The 16,194-nt window shown below is 46.6% G+C and overlaps 1 protein-coding gene across 1 annotated transcript in view; it reads left to right on the top strand.

Annotated features, from left to right (window-relative positions):
- The window catches only part of LOC112119108 (acyloxyacyl hydrolase-like), a 111,812-nt gene that overhangs the window by 83,744 nt on the left and 11,874 nt on the right, over nucleotides 1–16,194 (top strand). Inside the window, exons 17-20 of the mRNA XM_026663545.1 lie at nucleotides 711–769; nucleotides 861–920; nucleotides 2,672–2,768; nucleotides 15,020–15,096. Coding sequence (XP_026519330.1) covers nucleotides 711–769; nucleotides 861–920; nucleotides 2,672–2,768; nucleotides 15,020–15,096 — 293 coding nt within the window. The remainder of the gene's footprint in view (nucleotides 1–710; nucleotides 770–860; nucleotides 921–2,671; nucleotides 2,769–15,019; nucleotides 15,097–16,194) is intronic.

Below are 16,194 nucleotides of genomic sequence, written 5' to 3'. Positions count from 1 at the left end.
ATGATGAATGTCAGAGGAAGTCTGCCTGGCGTTTAAGTTAGTGTTTGAATTCGCTCACCCACGCAGATGTATACATTTCCTTCTATGACAGGCAAATGGTTTCTACCTTTTAAAGATAACCTTTCTACGGTAAACGTGAAAACAGTGCTTACCCAATCGCCTTCAGTCTTCCTTTTGGGTTTGAAATGGCTAAATTTGTTTGGAGAGCGAAAGAAGCGGTAATGGATAAAGCATCAGTCATTCGCCCTGGAGATTTGAACAGACTATTATATGACTAAGCTTGCATGGAGGTTGAATTGCCTGTGGAAGGAGGGGGAGGCGTAGGTATGTGGGAGAACGAAAACAGTTCCTGAACAATGAGGCTGAGATAACTGGCATTACGGAAAGTTCATGCTGCTGCTGCTGTCACTGTACCTGGGGCAAAATCCTGGGTCTTGCAGGATATGAGTAACTCTCATTGACTTTAGTGGGAATTACTTGAATCCTGAAGGTGGAAAATAAGCTTCTATTCCCCTTACCAATGTGAGTAGTTCTACTGAGTGGGATTATTCATGCAAGTAAAGTGAGCAGGATTTGATGCCTGATCTATAAACTTTCAGTTCCTCTTAGCCTACATGGTACAAAGACTTGGTAACCAGGTACAGTAGTGGGTTTCAAACAAGAAACATTGGACTTAAAATATGAAACGCTAAACACTTTTTTTTTTCTAGGTCAGCTAAATAAAGATATCACATATGAACAAATGTATTCATTCCTAAGTTGTCTTCAGGTAAATTTTCCTCTTCAAGTTTTCCTCTTTAAATATCTCTTTTTTCCCTGTCTTATCTATCACTGAAACAGTATTTTGTTTGATCACACAGATCAGTCCCTGCAATGGGTGGATGTCTTCAAACGAAACCCTCCGGAACCTCACCTCAGAGGTATGTCTAAAGAAGGCAGTTTAATAATCTCTTTAGTCATCCTCTTTTTAAAGGGGGTGTGTTGGATTGTGCTCCTGGTTTTCTTTGAAGATAGGGTCCCAACTGAAAGATGTCAATATTTTTATTTTCATAGAGATGGAGGCAAGCCGAGAAAATGCATATCTGGATTTCAAACACCTCTAAAGTTCAGGGCTCTTCAGGTCTGGGATCTGGGGTTAAACAATGGAATTCAGATTTGGATTCTAGTTCTCAATATGCCCCAGACTTATTCACATGGGACATGATTTACCATTGCACTATGACACAAATATACATATTGTAACCTCTTGTTCTTTAAGAAGAGAGCTTATTTAATAAAAAGAAAAAATGCCTGCTCGGAATCCATGTGAGTGAACGGGGCAAAGAGGACAAGTAACTGTGACGACAAAATCCAACTGCATTAATTTCAGTGGGAGCAGGAGCAGGCCAAAGTGTAAGGTCTTTACTCAGGCAAATCCCACTGACTTAAATGCCAATTTATCTGAGCAAAGAGTGCCTGAAAACTGGATTTGGCCCAAAGTATCTTAATGGGCAGGGCTACACAACGTTGCCAATGCAGGTTTCTCTATAAACTATCCTAGAAACCTGACCCTACAACTGGCAAATGAATCATCTGAGGGCCACAAAATGTTAGCCTCTTACTTTCTCTAAATGTACAAATATATTTGAGGTTCTCTCCCCTCAGTGGCTTGTCCAGACTGGCAGCTGTGGGTGTATTTGTGATAATGTTTCTATTCACTAGACAATAATGATGGCCCCAATTTTGCAAAGACTTACACACGTGCTTACCTTTATGTGCTGTGAGTAGTACCATTGACCATCAATGCACATAGTTAAGAACACACAGAAGTCTTGGCAAAATCCGAGCCTATGCCTTTTTATAAGACAATACAAACTCTCAGTACATATCTGTTGTCCAGGAACTATTCATGTGCCTGCAGGTCAACATGCTGAGCTCTTGTCTGAAAATAACTTTGTACATTCTTACCTAAACTGTGCACATTAAATGATGAGATTCTGATCTCCATTATGGTGGTTGAAATCACATTGGAGATACATGAGTTAGTTGAAGTCCACTGAAGTCAATGGAGTTACTCTGGATTTACTCTGCAGTAAGGGAGATCAGAATCTGGCCAGGGATATGGCATGCAGGTACTGCACCAGCAGCATGGGAATGGGCAATGTACAGGGAAGGAGAGAACTTTGCCTATATAAGGAATTTCAATTCTCTGCAAACTGTAGGAGGGAGGAAAAGGGCCTCCAAAATGAGGGTTCTAAGCCATGGTCTACACTACAGAGTTAGGTCAACGTAAGGCAGCTTGTCGGCCTAACTATGTCAGTGTACACACTACTGCCTTGCGCCCGCCAATGTAAATGCCCTACTACACTGATATCATAACTCCATCTCCCAGAGAGGTGTAGGGCTTATGTCGCTGTAGTTAGGGTGACGCAGTGTTCATGTAGACACCGCGTTACTTACATTGGCTGTTGGCTGTCATTCTTGTCAATTTCACAGCTCCAAAATTGACAAGAAAGCCCAGGGCTGGTGGTGGGCTCCAGCTAGAGCCCGGCTGCCTCCCATCCCAGCTCCCCGCTCAGGGAGCTGAGAAGCCCAGACGGCTGCTCCCCCCACATTGGTTACAAAAGCTGAACCCAAGTGAAGTGGTGTCAGTGGCAGTGAACATCTCATTAATTCCTTGGTTTTTTTCCAGAGAGCTTTACAGCTTTCCAATGTCCTGAAAGAAATAGCGAGCTCTGAGATGTTTGCCAATTTTGATATTTTCTACATGGATTTCCCACTGGGGAAAAGTAAGTTGCATTTTGTACTATTCAACAAGCATTTAGATAAGAACGGGACAAACAGCTTTAATATGCTTCTTATTTTTAGTGCTGTACAGTGAAAATAGCAGCACAGTCATTCAACCAACATGGACCTAGTGATAGGGTTGATGGTCACGTGAGGAGACTCTTCTTAGTTCCTCATCCCAGTTCCACTGCCTCAGTGTGATGTGTGTGTTGCGGGGGTATAAAATATGAGGGCATTATGAAACTCTCAGAGGAGCCTGAGAGGTCCCACACAGGGGAAATAGCATTCAGCCTGCAGCATTCTGAACAGCTAGAATTGCACTTAGAGTAAGCAGCACTTTTCATCCAAACATCTCAAAGTGATTTACACACAATAATAAATTAAGCCTTACAGCACATCTGTGAGGTACAACAGGCAAGCAGAGGCTACTGACCATTAACTGGGTGATGAGAGAGCATTCTCTGTGAGGATCTCTCAGTCCAGGAGCAGGCTTCTACCCCAGGTCTGAAGTATTCCAAGTCTATTGACCTGCAGGGCATACTGCAGGACACATCTATCTATGCAGGCTGCTACAGAGGTGAGCTTTGGAGAGGAATCAAACGCGGGGAGGAGAGGGAAGTTTGGTGCTCTGCTAGTGATCGAATTTTGTAATGTATGGCATTTGCATCTCAGCCCTTGGAGAGATGCCCATTTTTCATTTTTGTACATATCTAATAGTAATAACAGAGGTTCTTCAAGCCGAGTGTCTGCATATTTGTTTTAATAATGAAGAAACTAAGGCTCAGAGAAAGTAAGCATTTACCCAAGCTCCCAACAGCTGTTGGGGGCCTGGGCATAAATACAGGATGGAGGGGGGGAAGGAGGCATTCCTCTTCTGTTGGGATCAGGGGAACTTGAGGGGAGCACCAGAGGGGCAAGAGGGGCAGCAGCAGCGAGAGGCGTGTGTACAATTAGCTGCTTGTCCCCCTCAACTTTAAGGCCAAACTTTCTCCAGTGATTAGAGGTACTGTAAGGCTGGCAAGGAAACTGAAGTTTTCCAGCTTTCCAATCCTCTGCCCTCCCCACTGACTTTCCTTCTCAGTTTAATATTTCTTCTCTATTGTGGTTACATATTGTAGAAATAGCATTTCTGTTTTTAAAATATCCTGATGTAATGCTTTATTAAAAACCTACACAATCATTTTTTAACCAAAAAAAAATCCTCCATGGAGTTGGCTGCCGGGCCAGATGATTCTAATAAAAAAATATTGCTGTTTATACTGTGGTACACCAGATTTTCTAGGTTGGAGTTTATCATTGTCTCTGTACGCCTGAGATTGCACAGATGGCCATCATGAATTATAAAATATTATATTGCTTGACAGGCTTTTCATTGCATTCTCTGGGATGAACAACTCCTCAACAAAATTGTCTTTTTCAACCACCTTTCTTCTCCTAAATAACACCAACTATACTCTCCAAAATAAAGTGTTTTAACAAACGAATCTTACCACCTATGGTATTTTTATATGAGCACAGGGCCAGATTTTGAAAGAGTTCAGCATCTCATTTATTTCGTTGCTTAAATAGGAGCTGATCACTTTGGAAGATCTTGCCCTGATTGTAGGTGCTGAGCTCTTTTGAAAATATGGGTGGGATTTTCAAAAGTATCCAAGGCTCAGATCCTCAAAGGTATTTAGGCACCTAACTCCCATTGATTTTCAGCCCACCCGGGACCCTGAGTATGTGTTCGAGTGGCTAGCCTGTGCTCCCACCGCTTCACTGCTATTGTTGTTCAAGTTAGCTGGATCAAAGCTAGCTCAGGAATTCTACAAACGCTGCTGTCACACCTCTGATTGCAGTGTAGACATACCATGATGCTTTCTCAGAGAATTCAGGACTGTGAGTCACCTTGTTACCCGGCAGCCCCATCGAGAAAGGGACTTGTTGGAGCTAAACTGTGTGTCAGCTCCCTGACACTCTGTGATGGGATCCCTGGGGTACAACCCAGATCTGGGGTACCACTGTGCCTCCGTAACTATCCATCCTGGGCTTTCTCTCACAATGCTTTGCTTGTGACAAGCAGCAAACCCCTCCAGGCACTGTTATCATTCAGTACAACAGCATGTGGAGCCCCACACCCAGATAGAATGCATGAACGCTCCCTGAGACACCCACGAATCACACAGTGAAAGGCACCAGCAAATCTCCCAAGCCCCCAGCATTGTACTCCCAGAATAAACCATCTTGCCCTGGCCAGTGTACGTTTATTACCCAGTCTGCCTATCCCTCAATGTGGAGAGGACACACACTAGCTTTTGTAAACTGAGCTGAGATTTCCCAAGCACTTCAATCAAAACACACAGTTTTAGGTAAAATATTTATTAACTACAGAAAGATAGATTTTAAGTGATTATAAGTGGTAGTCACAAAAGGTCAGAGATAGTTACCAAAGAAAATAAAAGGTAAGCGCACAATCTAAATCTTAAGCCTTAATAGACTAAGCAATATTTGGATCAAGCAATTTTCTCCCCCCACAGGATGTTACAGTTCTTAACAAACAGGCTTCCCCTTTAAGCTTGGGAACAGTCTCCTCAGTTCAAGTCTTTATCTTCCTAGTGTTCTTATTGCTTCCAGTGTAGGTGCGGGAGAGAAGGGCCAAAGCGTGATGCCACTGTCCCCTATTTTATATCCTCAGTCCATGTGCCTGGAAAACACTAGCCCAGACATGTCCTGGTGGGCTTTGCTGAGTCACAGTGTTGAGCAATCCCCCATTGTGTGATGCTCGTATAGCTCTCATACAGCATTGTAAATCCCTTGTTTACAACTTCCCTGTTGATTAATGGTCACTTAACACCCTCCTGGTAGTGGGTCACCAGCCTTGTTGTTGCTGGGAACTAGCAGTAGCAACTCTCAAACTTACAACATATTTCAGTAACAATCATAGAGCAAAAATCTCATAACTTCACTAACACACTAACTTTATGCATATTTGTACAGAACAATGCATTTCAGCAGATCATGAGTTTTCATATGTTATCTTACATGGCATGCTTTGTATGAAATATATCATAATTATATGACAGGGATGAATATGGGAGTTGCAGGGGGTTGCTTTGAGATACAGAATGCCACACGCTCCCTTCTGTTAGGCTCCCAGACATTCTCCTCAGAAGGTCTGCCTGTCTTTACTCTGCCTTGCAGGTTAATCTCAGATGTACTCCAATCCCCAAACCTCCTTAAAAAGCATTTCCCTACAGTTCCTAGCCCCTGTCATTGGACACTCACAGAGATGACCAAGTCTGCTGTCTCAAAGAGACAGTGTATACACCAGCCTGTTAGCTCAACTGAAGATTCTCCCATTAATAATATATTGCACTGAGATGAACTTATAGGAAAACCAAGAATAGGTTTATTTAAAAAAGAGCAGAGATTTAAGTGATGCTAAACAAAGGTAATAGAAACAGAAAATGGCTACAGATAAAACAAAAGTATAACATGCGTAAAATTTAACTGGCTACAATCCTTGTCTAAGGCAGTTTCTCACCTAAAGCCACCTCTCAACATCACCAGCCCACATGGCTGGGGATCCACCATTCATGGATACAAAAGGCACTGATCTCTTTGTTCCCTCAGTGATGGATAACCACAATGTCTTCTTTCCCCTCTTCTTATTGTCCAGTAATCCTTTGAAAAATATTCTTGTTGTTTGTTAATTTGCTTCTCCTGTTAACTTTCAGATGCAAATGTAATTCCCATTGGCTTTGGCCTGCCCTGCGTCATGTACATTCCAGACCTAGGCAGACATGCAAATCAACACGCCTTTGTCTGGGACAAATTTGTTTACCAGCCCAGCTTGTTTACATGGTTTGAGCATGTTTTTAGAACATGCATAATTTCCCGTACATACATCAAACAATGATTATGATGACCTGTATGGTATATGTTTTCATTTGATACCTCACATAACATTCTGTATAGATATGGGGGCCTCATTAGCCTGGAGAGGACCAGGTTAAGGCCCCATGTGGGAACAGGCTGTCTGATCTGGGGATATAGCCATTCCAGACCCTTGAGGAACCAGCCAACCATAGTTTTGGTGAAGACGGCGCGTCCAGACACTCCCGGGTGGAAGGCCGAGATAGCAGCGAGGTGTACCTTTATGGAGGATGCTGCCAGGCCTCACTGTTTCCAGTGCAGAAGGTACTCTAAGATGAGAGGTACGGGTGCCTGAAGAGGGGGTGTACAATGCTGGGCACACCAACAAGTAAACCCTTTCCCCTTTGCCAGATATGTGGCCCTAGTGGAGGGCTTCCTGCTGCCGAGTAGGACCTCCCTTACCCCTGTTCCGAGCACAGAAGCTTCCTGGGGTTCAGCCATGAAGCTTCCAAGCCATGAGGTGGAGGGACCATAGGTCGGGGTGATGAAGACGACGATGGTCCTGAGTGATCAGTTTGGGGAGGAGTGATCGGGGCGTCCACTGACAGTTCCAGGAGTGTGGTGTACCAGTGCTGTCGAGGCCACGCTGGTGCCACCAGCATTATCTCTGCCCCATCCCTGCAGACCTTGAGAAGCACCTTGTGCATGAGAAGGAATGGGAGAAAGGTGTAGAGCAGGCGGCCTCCCCAGGGTAGCAGGAATGCGTCCGTGAGTGAGCCTGGGCTGTGTTTCTGGAAGGAGCAGAACATTGGGCACTTCCTGTTGTTCTGGGTGGCGAACAGCTCGACCTGGGGAAACCCCCACCTTTGGAAGATGAAGTGTATGACATCCGGCCGGATGGACCACTCGTGATTGCAGAAGGACCTGCTGAGGTGGTCGACTAGTTTGTTCTGCATTCCTGGGAGATAGGATGCTTCCAGATGAATGGAGTGGGCTATGCAGAACTTCCACAGCGGGAGGGCTTCCCGACATAGGGGAGAGGACCAGGGCTCCACACTGCTTGTTGAGGACCAGGGCTCCACACTGCTTGTTGATGTAAAACATGGCAGTGGTGTTGTCCATCAAAACTGCTATGCACTGACCTTGTAGTCGGACCTGAAAGGTCTGGCATGCTAGTCGTACCGCTCTGAGCTCCTTGATGCTGATATGGAGGGAGAGCTCATCCTGCAACCAAAGGCCCTGCGTTTGGAGGTCTCCCAAATGCGCACCCCATCCCAGAGCTGACGCATCCATTACCAGGGACAAGGAGGGCTGAGGGCTGTTGAAGGGGACTCCTTCGCACACTGCCTGAAGGTCAAGTCACCATTGGAGGGACTTGAGTACTTGCTCCGGCACCATGACCACTGAATTCAGGCTGTCGCATCCCTGGCATCCCCACCTGGAATGGCCTGAGCCTCAGTCTGGCATGCCGGGTCATGTACGTGCAGGCTGCCATGTGGCTGAGGAGACTCAGGATCCCCTTGTTGTAGTGGTCAGGTACTGCCTGAGGCCTTGAATGATGTACATCATGGCTTGGAATTGGGACTCCGGCAAAAGTGCTCTTGCCTGAACCGAGTCCAACACCGCCCCAATGAACTCTATTCTGTGGGTCGGTGATAAGGTTGACTTGTTCACGTTGGGGAGGAGACCCAGTCTCTCGAAAGTGGATCTGACCAATTGAACTTGAGACTCCACCTTGGTTTTGGGGATTAGGAAGTATCGGGAATAGAATCCCTTGTCCCTGAGCTCCTGAGAAACCTCCTCCACCACTCCCATGGCGAGGAGCACCCACACCTCCTGGATAAGGAGCTGCTCGTGAGAAGGGTTCCTGAAGAGGGACGGGGAAGGGGGGAAGGGAGCAGAATTGGAGAGAATAGCGCACTTCTACCGTATGGAGAACTCAGCGGTCCGAAGTTATTTGGGACCAAGCACGGTTGAAGTGGGACAGATGATTTAAGAAAGATGGGGAAGGATCCAGAATTGAGGCTGGTGCACCTTCAAAAGGCCTACTTTGAACCTGACGATGGTTTAGTCAGGACTTGGCCCTGCCCGGGCGGGGGGTGGAAAGGCTTCACCTGCCATTCCTGCCCCTTCTATAAAAGTCCTGCCTCAGCCAAGGAGGGTAGGAGCACTGCGATGTTGCTGAGGCTTGAAATGATTAGGTTGGGTTGCTGGGGTGTGCATACCCAAGGATTTCATGATAGCCCTGGAGTCTTTTTGGGCTATGCAGCCTGGAGTCAGTCTGCTCTGCAAACAGACCTGCCCCATCGTAAGGCAGGTCCTGCATGGTCTGCTGAACCTCGGGCGGGAGTCCCGGAGCCTGCAGCCATGAGCTACGCCTCACGGCAATACTGGGACAAGGTGCATGCCGCTGAGTCTGCAGCATCCAGTGAGGCCTGTAATGAGGTCCGTGCCACCGCCTTGCCCTCCTCCACTATTGCGTCAAACTCCTCGCTGGACTTAGTTGGCACCAGCTCCTTAAACGTGAGCATCGAGTTCCAGGAGTTGAAGCTGTATCTACTCAGAATTTCCTGCTGGTTGGCAATCCTGAGTTGCAACACCCCCCCCCCCCCGGTGGAATAATACACTTTGCGCCCAAATAAATCCAGGCGCTTGGCATCCTTAGACTTAGGCACTAGGGCTCGTTGTCCCTGTCTCTCCTTCTCATTTACCGCAGCCACCACCAATGAGCAAGGCTGCGGGTGTGTGAAGAGGTATTCGTTTCCCTCAGAGGGGATGAAATACTTTCTCTCCACACCCTTCATGGTGAAAGGGATGGAGGCCAGAGTCTGCCAAATGGTCTTAGCATTGGCTTGTGTAGTTTTGATGAGGGGTAGAGCCACCCTCGACGGACCTTCCAGGGCCAAGATGTCGACCATCGGGTCTTCCGACTCTACCACCTCCTCAGCCTGCAGGCCCCTATTTCGCACCACCCTGCGAAGGAGGTCCTGGTGGGCACAGCTGTCTATGGAGGGTGGTCCAGAGTTGGAGGTGCCCACAACCGCCTTGTCCGGGGAGGACGATGAGGAGGGTAATGGGAGAACAGGGCCCTCTTGGTTCCCAGGGGCCTCCTGTCCCTCAATTTTGGGGTCAACCACACCTGTATCAGGCTTAGGAACTGGGGTTGGTTCCAGGGGAGGTAGTGCGATCGGTACCTCCTCAACATCCAGAGGGGTGGGGTGACTGGCTGATGCCTCCGGCACCCTTGGTTCAGATGTCGCCAAACAGGAACCTTTGGATTGGTGCCCTCGGCCTGGTGGTACGCCCACGGGATCCAAAATGGCCACTGCATTGGTCCCTGCCACTGCACAGGCTATGGCCCTGCCCCCACATCAGACCTTCCACAGCCCAACCAAGGCCGGCCCCAATCTGAGTATCTAGACCTCGTCTCCAAATTCAAAGACGGGGACCGCGATGGCCAGGGTGGTGCAGAGTGGAGCTAGACTGGGGAGCAGTGGCACGAGGCTGGGAAGCAGTTCCATGACCTGGAACGGTACCATGAGTGGGGTCTGTGTGCGGACATGGACCAATGCTGGACATGAGGATTAGTGTCGCGATCGAGAGCGCTGGCGCGACCTGGAGCAGTGCTGTGAGTCCGAGCGGCACTGTGAGTCCCAGCAGCGCCATGAGTCTGAGTGGTGCCAGGACTCTGCCAGCGGTGCTGAGGGACGAAGCATCACCAGTTTGCCTCAAGACGGTGCCACACTTTGCGGTACTGGAGGCTTGGCGCCAAGCGCCGGGGACCACGGCGCCATCATGGCGATGAGGTCCCTCGCGGCCTCAAAAGTGTCTGGGGAGGATGGTAGTTCCACCTCCTCAATGACCTGGCTCAGGGAGTCCAATGGCACCGGTCTCGGTCCCCCTTGTGGGGCCGAAGTCAACGGTGCCGGCTCCAAAGTTTTCAGCACTGGGTGCTCCTCTCTGGGACGTGCCCCATTGGCCGGCTCCTCTGGGTTGGAGATCCACTCCTCCCCTTCTTCCAGTGCCACTTCTGCGCCTGGTAATGGGACCGGTGCCAGGTTGATCCTGCCGGTTTCGGTGCTGGGGAGCAGCAGTGCTGTGGGTCTCTCCCAGAGTCCTTCCGCTGTGCTGTTTCTACCACTGCTGCCGGGTCACTGTGCACCAATGAGCTCAGTGTCGGGTCTTGCCACGCCAATGTGGGTTGTGGTCTAAGTGCCGCCTCCATAAGGAGGTGCTTTAGGCGGAAGTCCCGCTCCTTTTTGGTCCTGGGGCGAAACCCTTTAAAAATCCTGCACTTGTCCGGTTGGTGAGCTTCCAGCAGACACTATAAGCAAGCGTCGTGGGGGTTGCCCATTGGCATCGGCTTCTTGCAGGACTTGCAGGGTTTGAATCCTTGGGACTTAGGCATACCCTGAGTTCCCAAGGGGGAATGCGGTCGGGATGGAGGGGAAACCCCCCACTCCCAACAGCTATCTGCTCTAACAACAGAAAACCACTTAAACTGAATTTAACTGTAAACTACACTAAATTGAAAGGCGAGGGAAAAACGAGGAGAGCTTGCTAAGCAAGCAAGTCACTGCAGTTCCAACAACCCTCACTGGCAATAAGAAGGAACTGAGGACGTGCCGGGTCGGCAGGGTCATATATTGAGCGCCATTGAGGCACCACTCCAGCAGGCTACAAAGCCGACCCAACAGGTGCTGCTAGGGGAAAAACTTTCCGACGACTGTGCACGTGGCACACACACACCTAATTGGAATGGATATGAACAATCATTTGAAGAAGTTAAATTACTCATTGTCTAATTTATTTGGTTTAATGAAAAGAAGGATTACAACAAAATGAACTGTACTTTATAATACTACATCAAATAAACTAGGTAAACAAAATCAGCCACAACACATACCAATTTTATCTTGGAAATACATTTTAGAAAGTGTTCTACACCCTATACGTGTACACAGTAATAGTGGCTTCCACTTGGTAAAACTGTCAATTCCCGAGTTCCCTTAAGCAGCCTGCTTCATAACAGTGATGGGCACTGACCTACTTTTTACTTTCACTGAAGTGGGTGCAAATCTCTCCTAGAGTATCGAGACATTCAATATTTAACAATGGTTGTATTTTATAATTTAAAAATTGTGTTGAGAACAGTCTATAACTACGTAGATGGTAATGCCCAGCGTTGCTTGCTCAGGATGAAATTTGGGTGCTATTGGTTTTTCCATATTTTAATCCCCACAGTGCTACTTAAGTGGGCATGCAAGTTGAGATGTTAACTTTGGCTGAAGAATTTATTAGTTCATCTAATGCGGAGAACCATATAATTTTTTTAAATGTGCATATAAATTGGCTCTAGCTCTTAGAAAGGCAATAGACACTCACAGACCAGATGTCTGCGTTTATCGAGCCTTTGGGCATACTCAGACAAGGCCTAGTCTATGACAGTTTTTAAAGTGAAATACATTGGACCAAATTCAGACCTGGTGTAATTGGGTTCAAACTGTCACTATTTCTTGATTAAGAACAGTATTAGGTCTATAAAGTAAAACAAACCACACACACACACACACAAATCCTAACCTACTAAGTAGTGTGATTGGGCCAAATTCAAGCACAAAACTAGGTGGTTACCAAAATGAGTCCCTGTGTTGTTGATGATAAAACAGTATTCAAGTGTGTTAGTATTGTGACAATGTATGGGCATGTCTACACAGCAATCACAGGGTGTGGTTGCAGTGCACGTAGATAGACTCGCGCTAACTTGAATCAAACTAGCGCTGGCCCGGAGCAGTGAAGCCGTGGCAGAGAGCACTTCCGCACAGGCTACACAACCCTGGGTAATGACTCATGTGGCTAGCCTGTGCGGAAGTGCGTGCTGCCACAGCTTCATTGCCCCATTACTCAAGCTAGCTGGATTAAGTCTAGCTCGAGTATGTCTAGATGAGCTACAGTCACACCTGAGGACTGCCGTGTAATCATACCCTCAGGCCCCTTTCTCAGTCCCGTGCCACCAGTCTGAGCCATGAGGCAAGAACTGGGACTCAGGATCCACTTTTGGGTCAGAAGCCAGAGGTTTTGAAACAATGGGATGCCCCTCTGTGACTGCAGAGCCATGATACCAGGGCACCTGTGGCTCAGGGGCTGTGCACGGGTTGTGAAATAGACAGACAGTGAAGTACAACTTCCAGACAGTATTGTCATTGTGGCTTTTCTAGTAGGGGCAACTATCAGTCAGAAATTGGTCTATAGGCTTATTTAAAGTAGGAGTAGAAAAAAAAGTGAAGTGAAAATTATTAAGGGCTGGATCATCCTGTCCTGTGGAGAGAGGCCAGACAAAATTGCCAGGAAACTCCGTGAGATGACGCTCACTGAGCTTCTCAGTTTCACAGGTTCTGGGAGTTTATGGAGGGAGCCCTGCAGGCCTGGACACACACTAACGGCATTTGTCTATGATGCCTTTGGGGTGTGTGGCACCAACACTCCCCTGCACCATGCTAGTGCAATTCTATTTGCTCCATGAACTAATGTGCAAGGGCTCCCTGCATCCTCTCTCCCTGCTGTGCAACCTGGCAAGGGCAAGCAGAGTCTGCCAGTTAAACACTAATGTAGCCTACAAATCTTGTCCCACAACCACTGGTCTGTGTGTGATACAGAGTGTGTGATACAGCCATGTAGCACTGCCGGAGGAGGGGTGTGTGTGTAATGGTCCAACGAGTTACAAAGCCTATTGCTGCATCATTGGCTAGAGATGCTAAATGTAGCCATTAAATATATCAGAGCAGGTACTCAACTGGTGTAAATCAGCACAGCTCCATGGAGATTAGTGGCACCGCACTGGTTTACACCAGTTGAGAACCTGTCCAACAGCTTCTGAAGACGTTTGAGAACATGGGATACGTGGCTGAAGCCCAATCTCTCCCCTACCCACTTTGATGTAAATATAGATTAACTCACTTCCTTGCCAAGGAAAAGAATGAAACATGTTTCTGCTCAAACACTAACTTGAATCCCAAAATGATATGGTACCTTCAATCCAAAATCCACACAGTATTACGCTTCCTAGGAATTGGTCCATGCTTATGCCTCCCAAAGGCAATTTTAAAAATATCCTTAATGCATAAAAAAAATACTAAACGGGCATACAAACCAAAAGGCATCATCCCTTTGCATCCTTGAATTATACCTCGCCTACTCTTTCTTGCCTATGTGAGGACCTAAAATAATTGTAATTGTGACAGCTCAGTGTTGTCTTACTTTACATCAAGTGTCCTGGATTAAAGTATATAGAATTGAGGTATGTCTGCGTAATACTGTATTGCTGCTGCATCCCAGATCCCTTATGAAAATGCAGTGTGTATCTCATGAGTAAATTTGTTTAAATAATATAATTGCCTAATTTTAAAAGGCCTTTGAGCACCATGATTTTTTTGGGGGGGTGTAATGTACAAGGAAGATCCAGAATGAATGGTGTGTTACAAATAAGCAATATTTTTTTAAAATCTATCTGTTTTGAATCACTTATTCTTTGTCTGTTTAAATCAATATTGTGGGTCTGATTCTACAGATAAATCAGTGTTTGAAAAATCCGAATCGGGCCCCGGGTGCAACAGCAGTGATTCTAGGGCAGATTGTTTAGCCGAGCAGAAATGCTGTTTTCAAAAGGAGATGGAGGAAGAGAGCATGTTCTCTCATGATGGAATATGTGCATAACAACATTAAGAATTCTCAATCCATCATTATAAAATAAATTATTGAATTAGGAGTCGGCTAAGGCCGTTTCCACTGGTCCGATGCATGCTCGCCATTCAACCCTTTTCAAGAAAGGAAGCTTTTTATTTCTTCCATGACTCTGGGGCTTACTGAACAACATCATTTGCCTTGAATGCAAAGCTTATATAATTCAGAAAGGTTATTTGTCAGAGTTGAAAAGGGCCACTCGCAAGAAAAGTAACTGAAAATGACGTTCTGTTCCTGAAGACATCAACCCAACTGCCTACTGGTACAATCTCTTTTTCCAAGCAGAAGTGTTTTATTTTTGGCTTTGCTGAAGATGCTACTGAAATGTAAAATGAGGGAGTATTATATCAGTGTTTAATATTTCATAGTGTCACTCACTGCAGCAGCAGTCTTAGTTGGAAGGCAAAGTTAATTGTTTTACAATCATTTGTGTTCAAAGAACTTCCCTGTATAAATACATTGGATAAAAAAATAAAGGCTTAAATACTACCCTACGGAAAGGGGATTGAATGCGCTATTGGCTCTGGCACTATTTCATAAATTAGCATAATCTTTATGCACAGCAGTTGTCTGCTAAAAATACTCTCTCTGATGTGGCATGAAGGGGATGTGATGTGTGTGTGTGTTTAATCCTTTGTGATTATGTGATTTACAGTTGTTGATGAGTGGCACAAACTAGGAGGAGAAAGCTGGCAGCTGATAGAACCTGCTGATGGATTCCATCCTAGTCAGGTAAAAAAAAAATGTGGGAAAAGAGGGGCAAAGTTGTTTAGGTTTTCAAAGACTCATGCTTCAAACTTCCTGGACCCACAAGTTCAAATCTCAGGAGGGGCTGTCAGCCCTTCATCCTTCTAAGATGAGTACATTGCGTTCCCTTGTGTTTGGAGGACAGATTATAAACAGAGGTTGGTTCTGGTTGCGTCCTTGGCCAAAGTTTCCCTGCTTTCCCATGTAGTTCAGTGTGCCATGTGCCTGCATGATGCTCTGTAGCCCCCGAAGAGTTCCATTTCAGTTGTACGGTGTTGTATGCTGTAGTTGGAAACCTTCACTGTCAATTTGCTGCTTTCCTTCACTTGTTCATCTGTATGTTGTTCACTGAGGCCCCGATCCTGCAAAGGCTGGGTCTGTGTACACAGCAGCTGGGAGGTGTAGAGCTAGCACACTAAAAATGTGTATGGCACCACAGGCAGAGGCTCAAATTAGCCACCTGAGTACAAACCCGCCTCAGCGCTGGGTACGTACTCCAGCACCTAGCCTGAGCCAACGCCCATGCTACCATGGCCACTGCTATTTTAGTGCACTGGCTCAAGCACAGCTCGTGGGTGTATGTCTACCCGAGCTAGGAATTACACCTCCCAGCTACAGTGAAGACATACCCTTACACGTGTGTTTCACTACTACATGCTTAAAGTTAAGCACGTGCATGAGTTTTTGCAGGATCAGGCCCTAGTATATTAAGCTACTCAGTTAGGGCCAGTTTGCGCTCCACTGCCACATTGATGCACAATGTGGAGGGGGCACAAGCAGCCTTCCACCGCATTTCGTGTTTGACATCCAGGGAGCTGGCCACATGGAATTGTCTTAATCCATAGCCGCAAAATGCTCCGAGAGAACGTAGTTTGGCATTTTAAAAAAATGATTTATAGCAACTTTCTCTTTGCTGGTTTCTTGGCTTTCAAAAATCCACAAGAAGTAAAATATCAGCAAATATTTCCAGCGTTGCCCCCGAGTAGGGCTAGCTGCCACAGTGCGCAAACGCTTCTAGTGCTGCAGCTGCAACAGGCCATGGCAGATCTCCCAGCAGTCACTGCCTGGCATGAATATTAACTG

This window comes from Terrapene carolina, unplaced genomic scaffold (genome assembly GCF_002925995.2).
Source record: "Terrapene carolina triunguis isolate 2854851 unplaced genomic scaffold, T_m_triunguis-2.0 Scaffold33723, whole genome shotgun sequence".
NCBI classification, from domain to species: domain Eukaryota; kingdom Metazoa; phylum Chordata; order Testudines; family Emydidae; genus Terrapene; species Terrapene triunguis.
The sequence above is the reverse complement of the archived record's forward strand: the minus strand, read 5'-3'. Positions and strand labels throughout refer to the sequence as shown.